Source organism: Columba livia, chromosome 1 (assembly GCF_036013475.1).
Source record: "Columba livia isolate bColLiv1 breed racing homer chromosome 1, bColLiv1.pat.W.v2, whole genome shotgun sequence".
NCBI classification, from domain to species: domain Eukaryota; kingdom Metazoa; phylum Chordata; class Aves; order Columbiformes; family Columbidae; genus Columba; species Columba livia.
The window spans coordinates 64307930-64320645 of record NC_088602.1 but is presented as its reverse complement, the minus strand read 5'-3'; the positions used below and the strand labels follow the sequence as shown (position 1 = coordinate 64320645).

At 37.8% G+C, this 12716-nt stretch overlaps 1 protein-coding gene across 6 annotated transcripts in view; it reads left to right on the top strand.

Moving 5' to 3' along the window:
* DCUN1D2 (defective in cullin neddylation 1 domain containing 2) overlaps positions 1 to 11080 on the top strand; it is a 29114-nt gene extending 18034 nt beyond the window's left edge. For 3 of the 6 annotated variants that reach the window (XM_065059483.1, XM_065059519.1, XM_065059497.1), the window contains exons 5-7: positions 4392 to 4474; positions 7207 to 7303; positions 7914 to 11080. In XM_065059483.1, coding sequence (XP_064915555.1) covers positions 4392 to 4474; positions 7207 to 7303; positions 7914 to 7993 — 260 coding nt within the window. In that variant the 3' untranslated portion in view covers positions 7994 to 11080. Of the gene's footprint in view, positions 1 to 4391; positions 4475 to 5203; positions 5263 to 5453; positions 5525 to 6600; positions 6805 to 7206; positions 7304 to 7913 lie in introns of all 6 variants that reach the window. The other 3 variants (XR_010471843.1, XR_010471846.1, XM_065059508.1) reach the window with 3 other exon arrangements.
* The last annotated feature ends 1636 nt before the right edge of the window (positions 11081 to 12716 follow it).

The following is a 12716-nucleotide window of genomic DNA, read 5'->3' as shown; positions in this document are numbered from 1 at the left end:
TAATTCTTATTAGCTAATAAAAGTAATTTTTCTTCCTACAAGCTTTGGTACTTTCTTCACTAATTTGTTTGCTTGTGTGTGTAGATGGACTGAGTAAGGCTGATGCATTCCGTTATTTAAAAAAAAGTGCTGCCCATGTAGTTTGAGAGGGTACTCTAAATAAAACTCATTGGTGAGCACTGATGCTTGTAACAAGCTGCCCAGAGTCTCTCACAGGGATGACATATAAAGTAGCAGAGCTTGACAATATTGAGAAGAATATTAAACATCAGTAAAGGAAGAAAAAGGCAATACCGGGACAATCAGTTAATCTCAAAAGATGAAATTAAAATAAATTATTGGCTTCCAAGCCCTAAAACATGAAAGACTCTACCATCATAATTTCCAGAACCTAGTTAATGTGCTAACTAGGGATTATGAGGGCAACAGCAGCTAATATTAAAGTATTCTTATAAATAACATAAAGATCTTAAAACGTCATTAGGAGGCCAATGTAACGCCTTTAGCTTTTTTTTTTTCCCCTTTAAGTTATATCAGTAATTTAGGTGAATTAGTTTTCATTTTCTGACAGCTTCCAATGTGACTTCAGGAACAGCCCTGTTTGTAGGACACTCTGAGAGCTGGAAAACTATTTGGCAGAGGATGACGAGGGAGTGCTGCAGTCCCAGATTGCTGTTTCGACACAGCAGGTCTAAATGAACTTCATTTCATGCTCCTCATAAATCCTGCTCTCCAGCCAATTCTTTGCTATCTGTTGATTTATCTTTCTGTTTTCTCACTTCCTTGATTACTTGTGTGCAATGACTTCATTGTCCTTGTCCAAAATCATAGCAAAAGGATGAGGACCTTAATTTGATTTATATTTTTTTTTTATTCATGCAAGAATCTAATAGTGATTTTGTTGGTGGTTGTTGTTAACCAGATAAGCATTTGATCAAATCTTGAAAGTAGACACAGGCTGTCTAGCTGATAATGTGTTTCTTCTGCATTAATTGTGCTGATTTGTTATTACTTCAAGCTTTCTGTTCAATCAAGATAGAAGAGGCTGAGGTTTTTTTGAAAAAAACAACTTTATATTGAGGCTTTAATGTCTCAGAATAGATCATACTGCATACAAAATGCTTTACTTCTGATTGAATTATTTAAGCAACCAGCTTTGCACAGAAGAGGAATGAACTTTTAAAACATACTAAAACATGTTTACTATAATAAAAGTTATTTTATAGCAAAATAATGTTTAAAATAATTAAAATATTTTACTAACCTTTTTCTCCTTTTTGATCTTGTTTTACTTAGGTATTGTATATGTTTTTTAAAAAAATTTAGTAATTTTAGTTTTAATAATTTTGTAATGGTAATTGATATCACTTTTAGGTGACTGAGTTCTTAGGGTTTTACTACAGAAAGCTTTGTAGATGCTGTATGTAGCCGCAACTAGACCAGATATCCTGAAAGTTGAATATCTAGATATTGAAGCTTTGTTTCAGTATATGCAAAAACTTTGGACTATAAAGCCATTATACACAAGAGGCTGCATGATGTACAAAGCTTGCTAGATATTGATACTGAAAATATTTTGGGGTAAAGGGAAATCTCCAAGTGTTGTATAATGTACAGTATATGGTGTGATATTTTTACTATGTTCTTTAAACATTAACCATTTAGTAATTTTATATTTTGCATATGAACATGGATGTTTGCAATGAAGTGTCTTCTAAACTGGTCCTTGCTTAGGCATTATTTTCCAGAGATTCATGCATCTGTCTTTTCCTTTCCATTTATAAAACTTGCATTATTAGTGTGAAATGTGGGAAGTCTATTTTTTAGTACAAAACCGGTGTGTTTTTATAATTGCAGTTTGGTTTTATTTTATGTGTAATGATGCCTTCGTATCTGTGCAGCATTGAGATAGGTATTCCTAAGACTGCCTAAGAAATCCAGACCTTGCAAAAACATCTTCCCGTGGGAATGCAGAATCCCCATGGTATAAGGCCTCTTTTTATGTGTATCTTTTAGTGCTGCACTAGTTGTAGCAGGTACACAAAGCTCCACAGCATCACTGTTTATTGATGTTGCTATCAGCATCCTAATGTGGAACTGGAACTCTGTGTAACTAGATCTTTAAAGCAGAAGAATCTTCTTTTCTGTTCTTCAGTGCAAAGTTCTTCAACCTAGGTGGGGAATCATCTTCAAATGAAAGTGTAGCCATCCCTTGAGAATGTAGCACACGTAAAGGCCTAGTTTTCTCAAATACTTTAAGACTGTATAAACTGGCACCACTACCAAAAGCGACAGTCCCATCTTGTCCTTTTGCTGAAATGTCTCTTGTGGTAGTTCGTGGGTTTGTGTGATCACAGTGAACCACATGAGGAAGATTTGTTTTTTGTATTTTTTTTTTCCTTTGAGCTAATTTTAACCAAGGGCAGGACTTCACTCCATGTGCTTGTTGGGGAAAGCATGGACCAGTTTCAGCCACTACAGAGCAGCATTCTCAGCAGGATGTGCTTTTGTTGTACATTATAGCAAATAGTTCCTGTGTCTTTGTGCAGGAGAATAAATTTCCCTACTCATGTAATGTATCCATTAAGTATCAACTTAATTAAGATAATATTTCACATGCAGTTTGTTAAAAACAAGCTTGCAATAAATAAGTTCACCTTAACATAATACTGAATTGGACACATACCCAAATAAACCAGGGAACTGTGGCCTCTTCTTTCCCTTTTAACTTTTTTGTGGCACCTTTATCCATCTTTGTTTCCTTGCCTGCACCTTCTTCCTTTTTTCCAAGGAACACTTCCTCAGTAATACAAAAACTCTTCTGCTATTGAAGTGTTTTTATTCTTCAAAGTGCATTTTACTTAATATTGTCACGGGATACATTTGCAAGAGTGACTTGGAAATGTTGAATCTTCATAGTGAAGCCTTAGTGAATGGGTATCAAAGCCAACAGTGAAGTTTAGAAACCCAACCCTTAAGATTATTCAAGTTTCTCCCTTCCCATTTCTTTTGCTTTTCATCTGGGTTAACAGGTATAATTAACCTGCGTATCTAAACAGCAAGTAAATGCTATTAACTATTCTCTTCTGCTTATTTTCAGTGGAAGTGAGTATGGTGGCAAAGATAGGAAGGGCTGAAAGTTTATTAGAGCATAAAGCAAGTTCTGTATTGAAAAGCACTCTAAGCATAGTAGAACAAACACCAGCAGCCCTGTCTCTGTCTAGCTAGGTATAGGCATATTGCATTTCTATACATCTTAATGCACTTTGAGCCCCAGCCCTCTATGATACGGACTCTAGGGAACTGGCTCTGTTAAAATCTGGAACATCTCTTTCAGATTTGAAACACGATTTCAGTTGACAGAATGTCATTTGGCTTGTAGCGTGTTTATGTACAATTTAAAATACCGTGCTGTTTTCTTGTAGGTAAAGGTCAAGCTTCCATCTTACCTGCTGTGATAATGCGTCCTATTAAGTTGCATATTTTGTTTATAATCACTGTACACTGAAAGCACAAACTGAGATAGTTTTGTGGTTTAAGAAAGGCTGTGCTTTATTTTGTGGCTGCCCAGCAGTATGCTTGCATTTACTGCTGGTACCTGTGGCACTAAGCACAGAAGCCATTAGGTGTTGTGAGTTTCTGAGACTGAAAACAGGCCTTCAAGAAAACATCCTTTTCTACCCCGATGCTGCATCTGGTATTGCTCCTGCTGTTCCTCCGGGATGTGTGGCAATGCTGCATCCTCCTCTTGGCACACACCAGCTGAATTCTGCTCTCAGATCAATGGTCACGGTGCAGAATATGGGCTGCTCTCTGTGACTTGTATTTTCAGTATTGGGTGTAGGTGTTTGTCTGTTCAATGACTCCAGAAGAAAAGGATTATTGCTGTAAGGGGTGCTGTAGAATTATCATCGTGGCCCGGACTTTTTTTTTTATTGTCTCATGTCCTCAAATTCCCTTCAAGTGTATCTAAAATGCAATCAATTAACAGGAATTGACACCTGCAGACTTAAGTGTTTGGATTTATATCAGTATTTGTTGTGTTTGTGTGTATATATATCTAATTTTTTTAATTTGCAGACAGTTATAACTATCTTGTCCTGTTGCTGTATACTGGAAGTAGCTTTAATCCAGCACTGTTGGATGGTGACAAAAATATCTTAGTCTTTATGACTGATGTTCAATATGTAATTCATGCCATTGCTGCTTGTGTTCTGCCTTTTGGGTTCAGCAAGAGTAGAAAACAGTTCCTTATATCTTTTGTAGTGATTTTTAAAAAATGCTTTTGATTTGTATCATAATATACTGGAGGTAGCATTAATTGTTTAACCATGAGAGTTTTATTGTATATAATATGCTGTAATATTTATAAGTTGCTTTGTCTCTTGCAGATCTAGAAATGGCAATCGCATATTGGAATTTAGTCTTGTCAGGAAGGTTTAAATTTCTAGATCTTTGGAACAAATTTTTGTTGGTAAGTACATACTGTATCCTTCCTGAACTATCTTAGGCCACAGTAGCCTGGCATGTAGGCTGTGTGCTTACAATAAAGAAAAAAAACAGGATGTCTGAATTGTTCCTTTGAACTTTTTTCTTTCTGAAAACTAATATAAACAGTCTTAAATCAAGCTAAAATAAACCTTCGCTATGTAATTTTCTAATTGAGAAGAATGCAGAAAGATGTAGCAAAGCAATAGAACTTTCTGCTTGCCTGGTTCTATATCCTCCTACTTATGAAACAAAGCTTCTGCATGAAATTAAGCTATGATTGTAGATTGAACCTATGTTGTCTTTATTCTCAAGACAGCTGTAATCATTGTCAACCATGTGTTTTACCATGGTCTGCGTGTTGCAGTCTTTCTTAAATATCAATTCTGTTATGACTGACTTAACTTGAGAGACTTCTTTTTAAGCAAAAGTTCATCTGCCTAATTATTTTGACTCGTTTATTAGATAGTAGTTGTGAACTGATCTTGACAGTTTTCTATTAGCAGTGCAATTCTGTGGGCAGTGGAGTAAATATGCATAAATTAAACTTCAGAAATCACAAAATATTCTTATTAAAGGTCGATTGATTTATCCATGTTTCTACGTTTACATTTCATGTACTTGCAAAAAACCACCTCATATAATGTTACCCACCGTAGAACTTAACTTGTGGGGTTTGTTTTGTTTTTTTTCCAATTTATCTTTTTATCTGTAGTTCAGGAGAATTAAGAAGTCTTTCTGCGTTTTGCCTCATAATCACCAGTGGTTAATAAAGTATGTACTTTATGCGATATTTTCTGAAGATTTTCTAATTTTTTGGACTATATATTTTATTCACTCAGTGGACCCGTTTCATCAAGGGAACGTGTGAAAACATTTGACATTTTAACTGATTTAATATGCTTAACGTATCCATATTCAAAATCATAGATAGAACTGAAGTCCTAATGTTTTTGCCCTGTTAGCTGCGTGAACAAGTTTGTTACAACAGACAGTCCTGCTCATCTCTACTTCAAGCAATAGTCTAGACGATCTGGTATAAAGCATCTTACTTTGCTACAAATATTCAACCTGAATGATTACTTTAGAAGAAATATTTAGGGTTTTTTTTTTTTTTAAATCAACCTAAGAAAACAAGCAAGTTAGGACTCTTTAGGATTTTTGTTTGTTTCTTTGCATGTTTTGTTTGTTCTAAGGAACCTTTTCCAAGTTTGATTGAGATTCCAAGCTTTTCCAGTCTTGATTGAGAGGACATATTTGCTGTTGTGTTGGACATCAACATCATTTTGATCAAGTTCCAGATAGTTTAAATGCAGTTTTTTCTTCTCTATACTTCAGAGTGCTACTCCTTAAAAAAAACCTCCCACCAAACAAAAAGGGCTACCCCACAACACAAAACCAAAAACCAGAACTAGGTGTTGAAATGTGATTCTCTATTAATCACCCCTGCTATCTTCAGGTAATGCAGCAGTATCAAGAGATGAAGGGAGGGTCTGACCTGACCCTACAGCTCACAACTGCTTAGTAGTTGTGTTTCATCCCCCACTCTCTTCTTGGGAGCGCTGACTTTAAAAGCTGAGAGAACACTGACTGGGACTGCAGTTTTTTGGAGAGCTGCTCAAACTGGCCAGGATGGCAACTAGTATTTGTGAATAGGGTGGTGTGGAAAGAGCATGCATGAAATCAGACAAGTAGCTGGTAGTGGAGAGTAGGACAGATGGGGAAAAAGGGGGCTGGCCAGAAGTGGGGCAAATGCAGTTAGTGCATTGTGGTGAAGGACAGAATGGCTGACAAGAGGCTGAGAGAGAATCATAGAATCATTTTGGTTGGAAGACACCCTCAAGATCATTGAGTCCAACCATAATGTAACTCTGGCACTAAACCATGTCCCTGAGAACCTCATCTGTGCGTTTTCTAAACCCCTCCAGGGATGGTGACTCCGCTGCTTCCCTGGGCAGCCTGTTCCAATGCCTGACAACCCTTTCTGGGAATATTTTTTCTAATATCCAATCTGAACCTCCCCTGGCACAATTTGAGGCCATTTCCTCTCATCCTGTTGCTTGTTACTTGGGAAAAGAGACTAAGCCCCTTCATGCTACAACCTCCTTTCAGGTGGTTGCAGAGAGCGATAAGGTCTCCCCTCAGCCTCCTTTTCTCCAGGCTGAACAGCCCCAGTTCCCTCAGCTGCTCCTCATCAGACTTGTGCTCCAGACCCCTCACCAGCTTCGTTGTCCTATGATGGTGGATCCAGAAGTCCGTGAGTAAGGCAGAAGAGTGTAGGTGCAACTGTAACCAAAAAGTTGAAAGAGAAACTGGGTAAGCATAAGTAAAAAGGGATAAGGAATAAAGGGCTCAAGTTGACATGGCAGAATGCTCATCCATGGCTGCACAGTTTCTGAGCCTGGAGTGGATGCCATTAAGAAAAATAAAGTGCATTTGGTTTATTACTTTCTGTAGCAAGTTAGGGAACACATACCCTAAAAGCAGAATGGAAGAAATAGAACAACTGTCAAAGATTTCTTACAGATTTTTTGCCTTCTTTAATTGCAATTTATTTTGTAGTTTTCTTTGGAAGCTCAGAGCTTCATTTAAAAAAAAAAGAGAGAGAGAAGAATAAATACTTGTAAAATGTGTATTTCCGTATAAGTCAATATAAAATACTACTGTGCTGTTTGAAAATAGTTTGGATTGAACAGTACCATTTTTCCCCTTTTACAGGAACATCATAAAAGATCAATTCCAAAAGATACTTGGAATCTTTTGTTAGACTTTGGAAATATGATTGCAGATGATATGTCCAACTATGATGAAGAAGGTAAGCAGTACTTGAATATCTTCCAAAATTGGTACAGCATAATTAAAATATTGCTATAAACAAACAAGACATGCTGCTACCTTCTATCTTAATTTGTTTACCCTTAGAGGTTTAGCTGCAAATACACTGCTGTACTTGTTGCCAAAATAGTAATGATAAGAAAGCTAACCAGTCTGCTGTAATGTCTAAATAGAAGATACTGCCACACCATGATAGTGTGTGCTATTTGAACCTGTTATGCTACAAGAGTCTCAGTGAAACTCTTTTTTTTAATTTTGTATTTACAAAATTGCTTCTAACTGCAAGGAAATACAGAATTTTTCTACTTGCAAGAGTGTCTACATGAACTTTTTTTTATTTTTACTGACCTGAAAGCAATTTACACTCTGTTACTAATCCTGCAAATCCTATTTTGGAATGGCTGTGTACAGAAATATTTCCAAAGTTATGAATGGCTCTGATAGGAATGCCATGGTTTTGCTATCAGCTAATGCTTATAAAGTTCACAGTGTGGATTATGCTTTAAATACCTTTTGTTTGCACTAAAAACTTGCTGCAGGAAGAGATTCAAATGATACGTTAATTTCTGAATTGCTTGACTTCTCTTTAGGAGCGTGGCCTGTTCTTATAGATGATTTTGTGGAATATGCACGACCAGTCATCACAGGAGGAAAACGTAAAACTTCCTAACGCCAGACTTGTCAGTATGGACTAAACATGCTCTCTGAACTGCATTAGGTAATGAAGATGTGTTGACTGATACCTGTGCACGTTGTTGCTGGTCTCAGTGGTCGTGATGACGTTCTGCAGACAAAACTGAAATTCTTCCTTTCTGCCTCAAGAAAATGATCGCTGACACATGGACACTGGAAGAACAAACTCAGAAGATAGTCCAGGCTGTTTGTAGGCTACTGGCTTCAATTATTGTACTGGTTGTATCATATAGGATGTAGATTTTGCATGATTTTATACTTTGGAGAAGTTTAACTAGAGGCCATTTGATTACAATTTTGACAGCACAGCATGCAATTCAGTTCATGATCCGAGGTGAACACCAGCAGTTACATAAATAAAACTGTATTATATTGTACTTATATTAAAAAGCAGTATTTGTGGTATATAAATTAAATCCCTAAATAAAACTTATGCAGTATGTTGTATTTTTGTAAAAGTTAGTTGTGTGGATCTGTCCTAGTCTAGAATTGTAAGAGAACAAAAAAACATTTATGCTTCCTTTTACTTGGTGCCAAAATTTTAAATTTATAAAGTCCTAAATGTATAGATTGATTACATCCAGCCCATTGTTTTCTTCCAGTGAGGTCACCTTCCTTGTAATTCTTCTGGAAGTGCTTGGACATGTAGCAGTAGCATAGCTGAAGAAGGGCTGCTGTTCTATGCGATGTTGCAACTGCAGCTCTTTTTATTGACCATTTAAAGAAGCAGACATTAAACAACCAAAGATGCTTTTGCAGTTCATGTTTGATCGCAATTCAGTTAGTCTTCAGTTATGTCTTTTATTTATTTTAAATAATGAACTGGTGGAATGTAACTCGTGGTTTTATTTGTAGCTTGAAACATATTGTAAATTCTAGCCAAATGCGACATAGTTATAAATGCAATTCCTAGCAAGTTTCACAGAAAAGAAATGTGAATAAGCCCAGAGACTTAACCAGTTGGCTTCCACTTGGGAAAAATAGTTAGGGGTAAGAAGACTACATTAATGATGATAAGCATTTGTGCCTCTGGATGTATTGCGCGTTCAGTAACATTTACTTAAGGGAAAAAAAAGAGTAAATTAATACACTGTCATTGATCTTGAGGCTAATGGACTAGCTTTCACCAAATCTGAGTTTTTTCAGTCATTTGTTTCTCTCCTTTCTCCAGATATCAATTGTGAAGTGTACAGAGGTCAGGCTCCTCTTTCTCAACAGTGTCTTCCAATGCATAAGCACAGAAAGGCTTTACCAGGAACTATTCAACATCCTCACACAGGGCTCTCTTAAATGCTACCTCATCAAAATGGGTTTGTCATAGCTACTATGAAAGTTTGTTAAAAATTTGCTGAAGAGCATGTACAACTATGATTAATATAGGTAATCAGACCCGAATAGATGCAAGAATTTTGGATAAAATAGTGCATTAAGCTATATAATTTATATCTGTTTGGATCACATCAGATCATTTAAGTATTGCATGACAGCATAGTATCTTATTTCATAGTCATGAGGGTATAAAGGCTTACCATTTGCTCTTAAACTCTAATATTTAGAGTTTTGTATAAGCAGTCAGCTTTCACGTATGTCAGTGCGGCCTACAAGGACAAGCATACGTGCTGCGTACAGAAGGGTTACCTTCATTCTGGGGATTCCAGTCCTGCATGATGTTTAAAAAGCAGGAGCAGATGAGCAAATTTCCTCTTCATAAGAATATAGGAGCCAAGTTACAAATGCCCCGTGAGTGGTTTATAAATAGTGGTTTTACCCCCAGCAGCATTTGTGGACATTGCCCCTTGCCCAGCAGCCACTAGGTGTCAGTGCCCTGGCCGCCTGCTGCCCCTCTGCAGCCTTCAGGAGTAATATTAAGCCAAATTATTCCTTCTGACTGCATCTTTTTAGAAGGGCATTTGTGTATGTAAGTCTAGGTATTCTACAGAAGACAGCAGAGGTTTAAAAATGGTATCATGCTCTTTTAAATTCATCTGATTTACCTATTCTTCCTTGCCAAAACAAGCTTTTTCTCTATTTGTCCTGTGGGCTTTGGACAATGTGTAACATATCATAACATCAAGTGCATTTATCCAGCCAAAAGTGGTGGAATGTTTGTTATTCACACAATCGCCACTTAAAATATATAGCTATAATATAACTGACCAGAAGTAGCTTAATCTATTGGTGTGTGTTGTAACTCAATAGTTTTCATAGTGCTAGAGCTTGTGAAACATTTGCTCACACTGAGAACTCCCTCAAATCAACCTCATGAACCTTTCACCCTTTGAAATAAATAGAGCATAAAAAATGCGTGTGGGTTGAGGTGTTTTGCCTTGTTAATCTGAGGAAGAAGGAAGGTGCTTAGCACAGTATTCAGTTTCCTTATATGCATGCTTATCCACTTCTTACACTATTTTTAACAAAGGAAGACTGGGCAAAATACTCTCAAGGTAGGAGTTGCTCCTTAGCAGCGACCTTCCTAAGCATAGTACGCTTTTTCTTTTCTCCTTCCTACTCCTCTACCCATTTGAAGCCACCTATACACGTTTTACCTCCCCACAAGTAATAGCATACTAAATTGTTCACACTTGAACAATCATAAAAATAAAAGGAAATGAACTCCTTTCAAGTGATGACTTCCTTATGTGTTTTAATAACTTGCTACTGTCAATAGTTCCACTTTACAGGGTGCTCTGATTTGCTTTTTAGTTGAGCTGGTACAGTGGAAACACGTAGGCTGATCAATTTATAATCAGAAATGGTACAGATGTCTTGAAGTTGTTCCGTGCATACAGTATTGATTCCTAGATATGCTGTATGTATTTTTGAACTTGGTGCCAAGTTGTTTGGTTTTACGTCCTGGAGTGTTTGAAACTGAGCCACAGGATATGTACTTGCCAGTTCTAAATTTAAATGTAATTTATCATGTATGTCATGCCAAGGAGAGCAAACCTGCACGCATCTGCTCATTCAGTGCACCTGGGAGATTTGCTGCTAAGCTGTACACGTGTAAATTTTGTGGCGATGGAAAAAGGAATAAATGGACGGTCAACATAAAGGATTGAAGTCAGTTATGTGAGATGTCTGTATGATTTTTGTCAGCGTTTTGCTTTGGAAGCCTTGCAAAGGCTGGGTGCTTTGGTTGGGGTTTTGTGTTTGTTCGTTGGGTTTTTGTGTGTGTGTTTTTGGTTCTTTTGGGGTTTTTTGTTTGTGTTTTTTTGTTTGATTTGATTTTTTGTTTTTTTCTTGTTGTCCTTGTTAGGGTTTTTTGTTTTGGTCATTTGTTTTGCTAGTGACCAAACTCCCTGCAATTTGTGCCGTTAGTCTTTCCTGGTAATGAGAGGTGTAATTGCAGGGCAAGTCCTGCTCGGTGCGAGGCCCTGAGCTCTGCAGGAGAGGCAGCACGCTCAGAAGTCTGCAGAGACCTTCAGAGGGATGTATTCAACTGTCCTCAATTCTCTTCTGAAAGTTTAAATCACAGAAGTTTTCTTCTCTACTCTCCCAGCTGGCATCACTCTCCAGTGGTTTCACCAGCCACTACTGGCTGCTTTAGTATCACACGAGTCCCTCTTCCTAAAACAGCAGAACTGCTGATGCTGATACTTGGACCATGAGAAGGTCTTTTCCTTCGAAGTGTTGGCACCAGTACCTTCCCTCAGCTGGTGTCAGCCAGCATCCTGCACACCAAAAGGCACAGCACTTCTGAAAGGGAAAAAGTGTAATGTTCTACAATTGTGAGAACTTTTTAAAGAAAATATTCAACAAAACGTGCTTTCTGAGCTTTGCATTATGTACAGTGTGCGGGGTAGAATTAGGGGAGAATGACACACCTCTAAAATTGGCTTTTTTGTTACAAACTGCTGCCAGGTATGCAACTGCAGCTCTACAACCGCAGGCAGAACATTCTGTGTTTCAGACACACGAGTACAAGGTTTTCCTCTCGATGTGAAAGGCCTGGGGAACCTTAAGGGCATTCAAATTTTGGTTAAGTATAATTATTGGGATACTTCCTTGTGTTGATGCATATACTTGACAAATTCCCATGTGTGTTCTCTTGTGCCTCTTTTACAAGCAGTGCAATACTCTCTTTGTGGTTAGGCAAGCCCTGTAGGCTTCATGTCATAACACAGGCTTTCTGTCAAGAGGGTAAGAAGAAAGAAGTCCACACTGTTGTGTTAGAGGAATATTTTTTCTTCAAGGCAGTGGTGTAAAGCGGTTTGAAAAGGATTCGCAGAATCACAGAATCACAGAATCGACTGGGTTGGAAGAGACCTCAGAGATCATCGAGTCCAACCCTTCATTGCTACTATCACAGAATTGAACAAAACCAGTGTATTTTTTCCTGGATCTCAATTAATGTGTTTTATGACAAGTATCACTCCTCAAGGAACGATCCTGTTGCCGAAGTGAAACCCTTCACTTCAGTGTTTGCAAAGATGCAGCTCTGACCGAAGGCTGACACCCATCTGCTATCAACCCTAATTTTCCAGGGTATGGCTCTTCATCCTTTGGATGGGTGAACTTGGAATAAAGAGCATTTCTCTGCCGAGTGTCTTTGAATGGCAGAAGCATCGCTCATTCATGGCTGAAGTAATCAGGGTGTAGTCTTCTTGGTCCCCACTCCGCAAAAAACACGTGGACAGGCTGGAGCGGGTCCAGGGAAGAGCCACAGATGACCAAAGACTGGGAGGCTGTCATATGAGAAA